The 13,606-nt window shown below is 40.5% G+C and overlaps 1 protein-coding gene across 2 annotated transcripts in view; it reads left to right on the forward strand.

The window, feature by feature from the left end:
• AXIN2 (axin 2) overlaps positions 1 to 13,606 on the forward strand; it is a 94,107-nt gene that overhangs the window by 24,943 nt on the left and 55,558 nt on the right. For both annotated transcript variants that reach the window (XM_044085109.1, XM_044085110.1), the window contains exon 3: positions 10,641 to 10,743. In XM_044085109.1, coding sequence (XP_043941044.1) covers positions 10,641 to 10,743 — 103 coding nt within the window. The remainder of the gene's footprint in view (positions 1 to 10,640; positions 10,744 to 13,606) is intronic.

The following is a 13,606-nucleotide window of genomic DNA, read 5'->3' on the forward strand; positions in this document are numbered from 1 at the left end:
ACCGCCTTATGTATTTGTTTACATATTTAAGTCTGTTAACCTCATCAGAGCACTGATCCAAAAGGATCAATTTCTAAAGAGATTCTAAAGACATGTGTCTGGAGCATTTCTCCCTGGACCTCCACTAAAAATAGGCTCTGTCCTAGTCGGACTTTCCCAGTCAGCAAATGTTAAATAAATAAAATTCACGTTCAGTGTAGTTGCGACATAATGACGCACCAGCAAATAAACAATAAGCAAATTTTCCAGATACAAAATAATTTTGTAAAATTGTGCACATTTTTTTTTTTTGTTTGGGATGGAGGCTTAGCCTGGGTATGACACAATAACTTACCAGTAAATAAATGACAAAAACAATTTTTCCGCATGCAAGATCAAGTTATGAAATTGTAGGATACCTTGCAAATTCAAAACTGGATGACTGATTATTGAAGGAGGAAATTTATTTGAATAAGGAAGGTTGAGAGAGGTCAGTCATGAGGGAGGAAGAAAAGAGAAACAGTTTGACAAAGGGTAGATATGATTTTAGGGGTAAATTGAGTAGTGATAGGAGGATCAGTGATGGGGGTTAAGAAAGGTGTAATATGTAGAGGTTAGGTCCTTTTAATGAGGGATGCAGTCTGAAGAGTATATAGTGAATCGAGAAAAGGTATGCTAAGTTTTGTATTATGTATTATATATCAGAGTAGATATAGCATTTCTTGTACAATTGAAAAAGGTGTACGTATGGTGAAATTCCATCAGTAGGTAGGGGGAATGGGCATACATTTTGTTTGGGGGGGTTAGTAGTCAAATGACTGCATAAAATCCATTTGGTTTTCATGTGTGACTAGCCTTGGAAGAGAGGTAAGTGGTCCAAGATACTCTGCTTGGTTTTATGCAAGCAAATGATGTTATTACTAGTTCATAACTGTACTACTTTAGCATGTTAATGTTGCTTAATTTGCACTTTTTATACATTAAATGAAAGATATTTTTTTAAGTGAGTGTAAGTTCATGTGTTTATAAAGTAATGTTTATCAAAGTTAATGAGTGGCTAGCTTGTTAAAGTGTGATTCTTTTGATAAGGGAACAGCGATTTAATAACCATTGTTCATTCTTTTTCTTTGAGTTCTGTTATTGACTGTTAAACTGAGCTGAGCAACTGCTTCGTATAGTTTTTGAGGTTTCCATGGCTACCAGGGGAATGTACATGTTTGCCCTGTGTAAATGTTGCATTTTTTTCCTTTTAATATATGGTCCACTTTATATTGTAGTAGAAAAGTAGCTAAACGTGTTATTCTAATGTACGAGTTAGACAGTATTGGTTTTAAGCAAATATAATTTCTGTCCTTTAATTCATTTCTTGGGCAGTACTGTAATTTAATAAAAGCACCTTGAATCACACTGAATTTCCTCTTCATTTCTTCCTGTTGCTGCCGATTGTATGATTCCCGTGTAAACATTCATCGGATTGGTCATTTCAAGAATAGTGTGAGGTCACCTGAGATTCACAGTTCCAGGATAAAACCACATCATCACAGGTATACCAGTGGTAGGCCTTCCACAGATGAGGGGACTGAGAGGGCTGACTGAGTGAGAAATAAACTGCACGGAGAATGAAAGGCTTAACTGAATCGCTTTCAGTCTATTGTTAGTCTGGTGGAGCTTAGAGAGGATAAGAGGGTAGCAGGCTGCTTTGAAATTTACTTGGGTGAGTGAATAGCAGATCCCCATAAAGCAGAGCATGAAAGGAACTGGGCTGTTTTTTCCTGCCATAACAATAATTAGTCAGTGTGTACTGTGAGGGCTTTGGGAAAGCTTGGCTGATTAAACCGCTGGGGTGGGGGAAGATGTTGCAGTGGATATTTCAGCATGGCATGGTATGCTTGTTTACTATTTCCTGCAAACTACAACAAAAAGGTGAAGTCTTTCCCTGCACAGTAAAATAAAATGAACAGCTGAAGTGATTGTTATTCTTCTGGGGCATTTTAAAATGAAAGAAGTCTGTTCTCATTCAAACAAAGCTTTCTTTTTTTTTTTTTTTTTTTTTTTTTATTTGTGAGACCACTCGCGTGAGATGACTTTGCTTAACTGAAATATAGCTATCATTGACCCTGACATGTGAAGGTTTGAAGAAATATAGATGGGAATTGGGTGGACACACAGTTCTTGAAGGCCAAAGTACAGCCCTGATTGCTTTATTTTTATGTGTGATCCTGTGTAGATTTTAACATCACTGTACTTTTTCTTTCTTTTTCTGCATGATTATACTGAATATCAGTTGAAGTAGCTAACTGATAAGAAACAAATTTGATTTTCTCTTCATCTCTCTCTCTCTCTCTCTCTCTTTGAACATTCCTAAGCCTCCTCTAACACTGGTTATCTTTGCAGTGATTCTTTTACCTTGAATTCAATTAAAGATAATGGGTAATAACCTTAAACCATTTGCATGAAGTATGCTGGAGTGTGCAATGCAGGCATTTAGGTATGAATGATTGCAGACATTTATAACTGTAGTTGCTGACAAGGTCTTGGTATGAAACATTTCCATAGGATCCCTTGGAAAACCGTTTGTCAATGAGTTTAGTTTCTAAAGGAAAGCATGATTCTTATCAGGACAGAAGGATAACATTACCTGTGCATAGCAGTTGTCCTTACTTGTATAAAAAGTATTTCTACAATTTATAATCAATTATAGTTGCCCCTTTGCATGCTTCAGAGGCAATAAAGAAAACAAAAGAATGCACATCATAGTTTTGAGTAGCAGTATTAAGTCACGTGAAACTAGCAAATTTAGTATAGGTTAGTCAGTAAAAACATGACAGTGGTGGGGGTCAAACCAGCACTTCCAAGTATTAAGCACTGCACCATTTGCTACAGAATGTGTGCATACCTTATTTTATATTCATTAATTTCTGACACATTACTTAAAATCATTGCAAGTTTTATTTTGTTTATTTTATTTATTGTTTTTGGACTGGGTTAGTCCCACAAAGTTAGTGGCCTCTTTTCAAGGGAGACCTGAGGTGGTATGTATACTATTAGGAGAAACTTGGCTAAAACACTAAGGGAGCTTCACCTGCTCTTTTTAGTACATGTCCTGGGATCTTTTACAACCAAATGAGCTACCAAGAATTGAAACAGATGGGATCTAGGCTTAACGTCTCATCCAAAGGATAGTTCTGTGTTCATGCCTCTGTTTTGGTTCAACTTGCCTTGATAGACTAGATGTGTTAGAAAAATGTGAAAGAATAAAGTTTAACCCTTCTGCATCCTGCCCCATAAGTGTACAGATCTTCCTTCTTTTCAAGAAGAATATCTGTCTATTATTACGTTGGAATATGGAAAATCTAAAACTAAAAATTGCTCTGAGCATTTTCAGGAAGACTCCATTCTGCATTCTTTGTATGTATTCATTTTGCATTCTTTGTATGTATTATATTTCAACGCTTTTTCTACTTTAAGAACAAGTTTGATTTGTATATCTCCTTTTTGCAGTCAACAGGCAATAATGTAAATTTCTATTTCTATTTCTTAATAAAGAAAAAAAGAGAGTGTGAGAAGAGAATACGGGGAGGAGTAATTTTCCTTATATCTTATTTATGGCTTTACTTTGGACACAGGGGAATGCTGCTGAGCAAACTTCAAACATTACCTTATCTTACAAACCAGGCTTTTGATGTTGGCAAGATCAGAGGCTCATTTCAGACTCATTGCCAAATGAAGATGGGAGTGAATGCATATATGTGCATGAGTCTGGCATTTCAAAGCTGCAGTAAAACTGCATTCAGGTTAGGTCAGGCACATCTCAGTCAAAGGCTAACATAATTGGCCCAGCTTAAATGGCAGCAGATTGAAGTGTAAAGACTTCAAACCCAAGTACCCCTGAAACATGACCGACTAGAAAACAGATTATTTTTCTAAAATGTTATTTTTACATCATTCAGTTTAATAGTTTTTTAATGAGACAAACCTGTAGTGCAGCTTTGGCTAGCAGATGAGCAGTTATTTCTTGTGGAGAGAGAAGCAAACATTGTTTTTTAACTGTTAAGACAAGGTGGGTCACTTTGAGTAGGACTTAAAGCATGCAGTGCAGACCAGATTAGAACCACAACATTTGCTTTAACTGCTGCACACTAGAACATTTATCATCTTATGGAATTTACCATAACTTAAGTACTGCATTTTAAAAATGTTGCTAGCATCACAGTTATGCCAATCCCTGTAGGATTTAAGCTGGTCAGGAGATGATGAAAGCATATAGATTTATTTCTGACATTACAGGCATAATGCATACATGTATGAGCTGTAACAATGTAGCTCAGTGACAATTCTGCTTTACAGCATTTACTTCTAATTGCTGTATGAACTGACAGGAAAGATTGTCTTTATTATTATCTGTTTAACATCCATTTTTGGTATACTGCTAAATTTCTGGCCCCAGATTTGGGAGATATTCTTCGTGTTTCACTGTTGAAATCATCATACTTGGGTTATCTGCCTGCAGGTAGCCCTCAGTTGGCCCGAATACCAGAGTCTTGGGATTTCTGCGTCGGATGCTGTCACCTCTTCAATGATGTCAGGTCATCAGGGGTATAAAATATGCAGCCGACGCCATTACATCAGTCTTTCTTGCTGAGAAGGAGCCCGAAGCAGAAACATTTCTCAAGTGCCAGTCGGCCGCTACCTGAAATTTTCATTTTTTTTTGAGTTTCAGACCTGACGTCTTCTAAAGCTAAGTACCCCATTGGGGATTCTTTTTTCTTGTTCTAACCGATGTCAGAACAAATTAACAATTGTCTTGCCAGTGGAAAGCAAATACCTCACAGAGATTTTCATTCTTACTGCGTCACCTGTTTGGGCCCAGACCATAGCGTCCCTCGCTGTCAGTTTTGTGCCTTGTTTAACACCAGAACCATTCGTCATCGGGCTATTTTTGCAGCTAAATTCTTTTGCTCTCGCTCCCATATTTCAAAATGGCTTTGGTAAACCATCCGACTACCGATCTTCCAAAAAAGCGCAAAGACAGAGACAGACCGCATAGGTCAAAAACTGCCGACGACACTTCCGTTAAGCTAGTCACCAGTCCGCCGGTACTCAGTGAGGCTCGTTTGCAGCCCCTGATGCCCACTTCTGCAGATTTGCAGGCCTCTGCTGAGACCCATTCAGAGTCTGGTAGGCCGCGAGATGCTTCTTCGACTATGGAACCTGTGGATGTCTCTACCTTGGATGAGTCCAGAGCCGCTGTGTAGGCACCGGCTTCTGAGGGTGTATTCGGACCTACCTATATTCATATTAAACTGACAACTTCATTTCCAACTAAAACTACCGAGTTTCTCAGGCCCAGAGTTCGCACTACGCCTAGAAAACCGACGTCCAAAGTGCATGCTCAAGCTCCCATGCCACAAAACCCAAATGCTTAGAATGGCTGAAGAACTTATTACTCTAGGGGAAGCCAGCCTTCCCCTTCCAAAAGACAAAGAGTTGAATTTCCTTCTGATTCTACAGATCAGGAGTCTGATGACTGTGACCCTTCTGATTACCAGGACATACCCTTATCTACCTATGAGGATTCATATGCAGAGGAATCCATTCTTTCTGCCTCCCCTCCAGAGGATATTTCTTTTGGTGAAACCTTGCATACCTTAAGATAGCATTATTGCTGGGAATGTCAGGACTATCCTCAGTCCAAAAAGAGACTCCGGGAATTTTTAGATTTGCTTCAGCACAGGCCTCTAGCTATACCCTCTGTCCTGGATATTGTAGCTGATGTCTTCTTGGAGTCCAGTCTTACTCCTGACACCTTTCCACCAGCTCTTAGGGAACCTGACGGGTACTACAAATTTCTCTTTAAGAATCCTACTGCGGATCCAGGGACCATTTCCCAGGGACCTAAAGGCATTAAGGCTACTACAGCCAAAAACCCTACCCCTTCGGACAGGGATTCTAGAGCTTTAGACAGATGGGGTAAGAAGGTGTATACCTCTGCAACTCTTGCCATCAGCGCTTTGACTTGCCAGTTTCACATATTGAAGTACCAGCAACATATTATGGAACTAATTAAACAAAAAATGATGTTACTTCCAGATTGTGCAGAAAATAAAGATTTACAAGAGTTAATGCATTCTGCAAACCAAGTTAGTAAACATACTTTGCAGTCTGGGTTTGATGCCTTAGAAGCATCTTGCAGGGCTGCTGTCACTGGGTCTGTACTGAGAAGGCATGCTTGGCTAAAGGAACAAGTCTTGCCTGACCATGTCAAAGCAAAATTACTAGATGCTCCATTAAATCAGGAGCGTTTGTTTGACACAAAAGCAGAAGAATTTCTTAAAAAGATAAATCTATGCAAACCGTCAAAGATTTCTTACAGGTGCAGCCACCTACATTCAGTAGGCATTAGCCTTCAAAAAACTGGTCCTTTCCAGTCCTTCTCAGGCCTTCTTAGTCCAAACCCAGGGGAAACAGACCACCATGACTACAGTCTCAGGGTATGCAGAGATCTAAACAATGGAGTGTTTCCACCTGAAAACCAGGGAGTGGTAAGCCACCCCCTTATGGAAAAAGTTCACAATGACTTTCCAATTATCCTTCCCAGTCATGTCCAAGTACTTGCGCCTCTAGGAGGAAATATCACCCTTCATGCAAAAAACTGGATGTCCATTACTCAGGACCGATGGGTTCTAAACATTGTATCTCAGAGATACAGATTCTACTTCCACTGTCTGCCAACACCAAGCGGGTTGCCAGACCTTCCTCCAAACCATTGGGCAGAGACTCAAAAGCAAATACTTTCCCTTCTCCATATCAGGGCTGTTCAACCTGTTCCAGTAGAACAAAGGGGACAGGGTTTCTACACCAGACTGTTCCTGGTGCCCAGAAAAGAGAGCTCTTGGCACCCTCTCCTGGATTTAAATTCTCAACACCTTTCTGGTGGTCCCAAAATTCAAAATGCTTACACTGCAACAACTTCTTCCTGTGCTAGCCAAGGATGCCTGGTTAGTCACCCTAGACTTAGAAGAAGCTTATCTGCACATCCCCATAAGGGAGTCTTGCAAGAAATATCTACGTTTCAGGGCAGGCTCTATGCACCATCAGTTCTCTGCACTTCCCTTTGGCTTATCTACCGTGCCCAGAGTATTCACAAAATGCCTGGCTCCAGCCATTGCATACTGCAGGCAGAGAAATATTCAAATCTACCCTTTCTTGGACGATTGCTTGATTCAGGTGGATAGTCAGGAATTGCTACTTCAGCACCTGGCATTTGTAAAAAGACTTCTAACTTCACTGGGATACACCATCAACGAAAAGAAATCACAACTGTTGCCCAGCCAACAAACTGTATTCCTGGGAGCAAGCTTCAACACAACTTCCCAGATGGCATTCCTCACACCAGAAAAGCAGGTCCATTTGACAAACTGTTTAAAACTAATGGCCAACAAAACCCAGCTATCTGCCAGGAAAATACTGCAAGCCCTGGGGTCATGGCCTCATGCATTCTGCTAATTCCATATGCAAGACTGCATATGAGGAAACTTCAATGGTACTTAAAAAGTCTCTGGTGTCAACATTCTCAGGACCTGGAAACAGTGATTCATATCATACCTTGTCTAAGGGCAGAGTTCCTTTGGTGGGCAGAAGCATGCAACCACAACAAGGGACTTCCTTTCACTCAACCCCTCGTTGCCCAAACCTTGACAACAGACACATCAGACTATGCATGGGGGGCTCACATGGCAGGCAAATGCATTCAAGGCAAATGGAGCCCAGAACAAATTGCACTGCATATCAATCAAAAAGAGGTGCTAGCTGTACAGAATGCTCTGACATTCTTCAAATACCTTATCCTTCCAGGACATCTCCTGATAAAGACAACACCACAGTTATGTGGTACATAAACAAGCAGGGCGGGACTCATTCTTACCCACACTGCAGGTTAGCCATGGCTCTGTGGAACACAGCCTTGAGCATCCAAGTGCACCTACAAGCTCAATTCCTGCCAGGCAAGCAAATTTCAATGGCAGACGACTTAAGCAGAAATCTACTGGACCCTCACGAGTGGAAACTGGAACCCAACTCATTCAAACTTCTAACCTAGAGGTGGGGAACACCGGAGGTGGACCTTTTTGCCTCCCCCAAAAACCACCAATTGAGAAAATTTTGTACCAGGAACCCTCACAGCAGAGCCTGGAAGGTGGACGCCCTATTCTTTACATGGGAAAAACCTCAATTTATATCTTTTCTCCTCTGCCTCTCCTCTCAAAAGTACTACTCAAGATCAAACATGACAGGCCAAGGGCAAGCCTTATTGCACCAGACTGGCCACGCCATCACTAGTACCCACTCCTACGCAGTCTGACAGCAGTGCCACCCTGGCACCTACATCTGACACCTTCCCTGCTGTCTCAGCAGGAGGGACAGATTTTGCATCCACAGCTGCAAACCCTAAACCTTGCAGCCTGGCTTATCCCCTGAATACACCACCAGCATCTCTCAGCAAACAGGAGCTAGACATCATCCTTGAGGCCAGAAGGCCTAGTACTAGGAAATCCTATGCTGAAAAGTGGAAAAGATATTGTTCTTGGAGTCAGTCTCAAGGAAAGGACACAGCTGTGCCTAACTTACCTCAAATCCTTGATTACCTAGCAGAGCTGCTCCATAGAGGCCTATCCTTCTCATCCATTAAGATTCCTGCCTCTGCCATCTCAGCTCATTATAATACTGAGCCTCCTCTCTTTTCTCACACTCTCATAAAACAATTCCTGAGAGAAGCTAACAATTTAAGGCCCCCTAGAAGAGCACCCACCCCGGCCTGGGACCTTAACTTTGTTCTGGAAATGCTCACACTTCCCCCTTTTGAACCTGCTGCTTCAGCAGAGTTAAAATTCCTCTCTTGGAAAACAGCCTTACTTCTTGCTATTACTTCAGCAAGAAGAGTGTCTTGAGTTACAGGCACTAATGGCGGTAGAGCCCTTCATTATTTTCCATGCTGACAGGGTTTCCCTCAGGACTAACCCTTCCTTTATGCCTAAGGTGGTATCCAGTGTGGGTTTAAACCAATACATCTATTTGCCAACCTTTTTCCCTAATCCTCAGAATAAAGGGAAAAGGATCCTGCACTCCTTGGACGTCCACATACAGCTCAGGTTCTACCTTGACAGGACTAAGCCTTTCAGAAAATCTGACCAGCTGCTAGTCAGCTTTGCTACAGATGCAGAGGGTAAGGCCATTTCGAAGCAAACCATTTCCAAGTGGATAGCACACTGCATCTATTTCTGCTACAAGCACCATGGAAAACCTACCCCTCTGGGGATCAGAACCCATTCCACTAGAACTACTTCAACCTCTACAGTATTTCTCAGAGGAGTCCCTGCCAGGGACATCCTGGAAGCTGCAACCTGGAATTCTGTACACACCTTCACCAAGCATTACAACTTACCTATTTTTTTTTCTAAATCCAGAGCTGGATTTGCTACAGCAGTCTTACAAGGCCTGCTAGCCAGTCCTAAAACTTCTTGACTGCCTCCACCCTTAATCAGCTTTGGGAATTAACCCAAGTGTGATGACTGCAATAGTGAAACATGAAGAACATAGTACAGTTGTGTATACTTACCATAAATGTAGATATTTGAGTGTATTCACTGTTGCACTCCTGGTTTCCCTCCCTTCAGCCCCCTGGCTTTCTCTTTCCTTTCTACCTATCCTCTTTATGGCCATCTTTTATGGCAGGGGTATTTACTTTTTACTGGAGGTGTTCCACACCATGTAATAGCTTCCGATTTTGGGGGCTCCTGACATCTGCGGCAAAAAAAACTGATGTAGTGGCGTTGGCTGCATGTTCATACCTCTGACGTCCTGATGTCATGGAAGAGAGGACAGCATCTGATGCAGAAATCCCAAGACTCTGGTATTCGGGCCGACTGAGGGGTACCTGCAGGCAGATAACCCAAGTGTGATGACTGCAACAGTGAATACACTCGAACATCTACATTTTATGGTAAGTGTACACAACTGTACTTTTTGTTAACCATTCATACATCTGTGTTAATTAGTTCTTACTTAATTGTTTTAGTCATTTTCCATCTAGCCTCTTAATCCAGTTCACGATTATGGGAGAGATGGAACGTTCCCTAGCATTCAGTGGGTGTAAGATATAAAAGCTAATTGTGGATGGGTAGTCAGCCCTTTAGAGGATGCATACACACACACACACACACACACACACACACACACACACACACACACACACACACACACACACACGTTACATGCACTTGTGGTCTGCTTGACGGATTTTCAATTCATCTATGGCATGTCCAGGGGATGCGGGAGGAAGCCAGGATATCCAAGAAGGGATTCTACTGAGTAGAAATAAAATATGGTATACTATTGGACTTAGACCTTTGAATCAGTTTTATTACAAGGGAAAACACTCATTTGGCCCACAGTACACTTGTCTTTAAATGCTAGTTTAGGCAAAGAAATGTGTTCTAATTTGCATCTTGATGTATAGTTTAATTAGCAATACATTCAGACTGTTGTTCAATTGTGTATCTTTTTTTGTTTTTTTGCTTTTCATGAAGCATTACTAATGTCTGAGTGCCACTTTCTGCTCTGTAATGTTACTTGGTTGATTAATTTGTGTGTTTTTTACCTTGCAGAGATGGAATTCCCCCTTACAGAATTGGCAGCAAGAAACAGCTTCAGCGGGAAATGCAGCGCAGTGTTAAGGCCAATGGGCAGATTCCTCTGCCGCATTTTCCTGTAAGTATAGCCATGTCTTTGGATTGACAAACTAAAGTGTCAGAGTAACAGTGTAACTGGAAAAGGACATTTGTTAATGTTGTTTGTCTTTAAGTTTCATCTCATCACATTATTTGACACCTGGAATCTGGAAGTATTTGTGTGTGTCTACAGCATGACACACATAATCTATAAACAGATGTGTTAACCTAACTAGCATATCCTGGGCATTCATAAGGCAGTAGGGCAACTCCTTATTAAATGAGGGAAACTGGTGAAAAATGCACCTTCTGATCAGGAGAATAGCAGAAATTCCCTTTTATACTCCTGGCCTAACATTTTGCAACCTTGCATGCATTGTATCAAGCAGTGTTTTTATACCGTTAACAAACATAAGGTACCAAAAGCATTTTTAGATGAGTTTTTCATTCTTTAAGCAAATCATGTACAAGTAATGTTTTGCAAACATTCGTTCTGGTTGGTGTAGTCATATTCTAGCCTCGTTAAACTATACTTGTGAGAGATGCTCCGGAAGTATTTGCTTATTTAAGTATAGAGAGTATTCTTGACTTCTGTCTCACATCTGGTTCCAAAATATTTGTTTTTAACAGCGTGTTTAGCTGTAATGTCTTATGATTCAGTTCTACAGTGCAATTTTAATTCTGAAACCCATATGTCCAAGTCTTGGAATTATGGAGGTTGGGGGGGTTAGAGGATTTCAAAAATAGCTGTTCTCCCCTAGTTATTTTTTGCAGGTCAAGACCCCATCCCCAACCCCTCACATCCCGCCACTATATATATATATATATATATATATATATATATATATATATATATATATATATATATATATATGGAGTTCAAAGTCACAGTACCTCAGACAAATGGGAATACTCAGGCAGAACTTTGAGACTTAGTGTATGTAATTCTCCATTTTCACACATTCAGTCTTGCTTTTCTAGGACTTGCAGTTATGAGTCTCAGAATTTTAAACCATCACCCCAGTATTGATAAATTGATCCGTGATAGGTTGGCAGAGGACTGTACACGGTTATATGTTGCATGAAAACTGTTCTGGGGATTTTGAGTGTAGTAGGGAGAAGCAGGGGATAGACCATTTCCTTTTCTGATGGAACATCTGACCTGTCTTTTATTGCTTAAGAAAGAATAAGAACATTATAAGAACATTATTTTAATTCAAGGAAAATTAGTTTGCCCTGTTAGTCATTGCAGCAGTTCAAAGCAGAGAATGTCTGAGCACATTTTCTGTTGTTGTTCGAGCCAGGGTTTGATTATGTCAGGCTTCTCTCTGCCTTATGTGTGACTCTGAGCAAGTCACTTAACCAGACAATGTTTCCAAGCCACCACTGAAAAAGGACATCATCCCAGATGAACAGTCCAGTTAAAATGTATAAATATGTAAATAATTGCTAGTATCTGTGGCACGACTACAGTTTCAGTCCCTTTTGGACCTCACACTTATCTGAGTATAAGTGTTCACTAACTGTGGAATGAGACAGAAATAGAAAACAGAGGAGGAAGAAGAACTTGGGAAGCATTTTTTTTTTGAGAAAGTGTATTGTGCATTCATGGTACATGCTTCCAAATTATTCAGCAACAGTTAGTGAGCTCAGAATGTAATGGTAGAAACTCATGTGGAGACCTATGGGGTGGGGTGGATTGTGAAGCCTAAGTGAGCCATGTCTGCCTTCACATTCTGCATTTCTGTGGCTGGGATAATTCAGTTAGCAGTTTGTTGCTTTCTTGAAGTAAAATCTGGATGTGCATGCCTTAATGTTTGTATATGAAAATGTGCTGGAAAATATTGCTTTCAATAAGAGCGGGGATTTTATTTTCATCATCTCTACAGTTGCCTGTTAGAATCTCTGAGCAGTAAGAAAAAAATTGTTTGGAGTGGGGGGGCACTTGTGCTTTCCCACATGTGGTTTTAGTCCAGTGTTGGATTTGGGGATTGAGTAGTGTTCTGCTAATGTCCTTCTTTAGCCTTTGGCTACTGAAATACATCTGTCTTCTGTACTGCACAGGGTATGTCTTGAGAAAGTGGAAACCAGAAGCTGTACTTCTCTGATTTTATGTATGTAAAATGTCTCTGTGACTTTAACAGCCTGTGTTTACTGCTATGAATTTCTCATGTGTTTTTGCATCCTTAGATTGCTTTCACTTCTTATTTGCTTCAGTTGCATATTTATTGTACTGTCAAACACATCCTTAGCACCACTTTCCAAATGTGCAGATCCTCAGAATATAAAATGGAGAGATACTGCATTCCCAAGAACAGATTTTCTTTTTCTTGATGCTTTTATAGTATGCAAGAATAGGTCAATAATTTGAAACATAGTTGGTTCTTAGTGCTGACGTTTGTTTCAGCAAACAAAGAACTAAGTTGTAAATGTTTTGCAAAAGAAAGCAAAAAGTAAAAGATTGTAAGGTAGAAGTTATTTAATCCAAAAAGGACTGACATTGACTCCTCCTTAGAGAAAAATGGTAATTTTGTGGTCATGCCATAATATCCTGTAAAATTTATTTCGGCCAGACTGTGGCAAAGGCAGGCAACAGTTCTGCACAAATTAAAAAGCTGTTCAAAGAGCACTACATGTAATAGGTTGTTAGGGTAGTCTGATATTAATTTTGACCCAGTAGAGACACACTCACACACACACACACACACACACACACACACACACACACACACACACACACACACACACACACACTCAGGACAGATGCATTTAATGAAGGCAGCATTTCTCAAATGGTGAGTCTGCCCTCCCTGGGAAGGCCCAAGCACATTCCTAGGAGGCACAAGGAAATCTGTAATTGTCATATATATTTAAACATTAATAACTGTTTTACATGTTTGTAT

This window comes from Protopterus annectens, chromosome 10.part0 (assembly GCF_019279795.1).
Source record: "Protopterus annectens isolate FY-2018-M chromosome 10.part0, PAN1.0, whole genome shotgun sequence".
Lineage (NCBI taxonomy): Eukaryota > Metazoa > Chordata > Ceratodontiformes > Protopteridae > Protopterus > Protopterus annectens.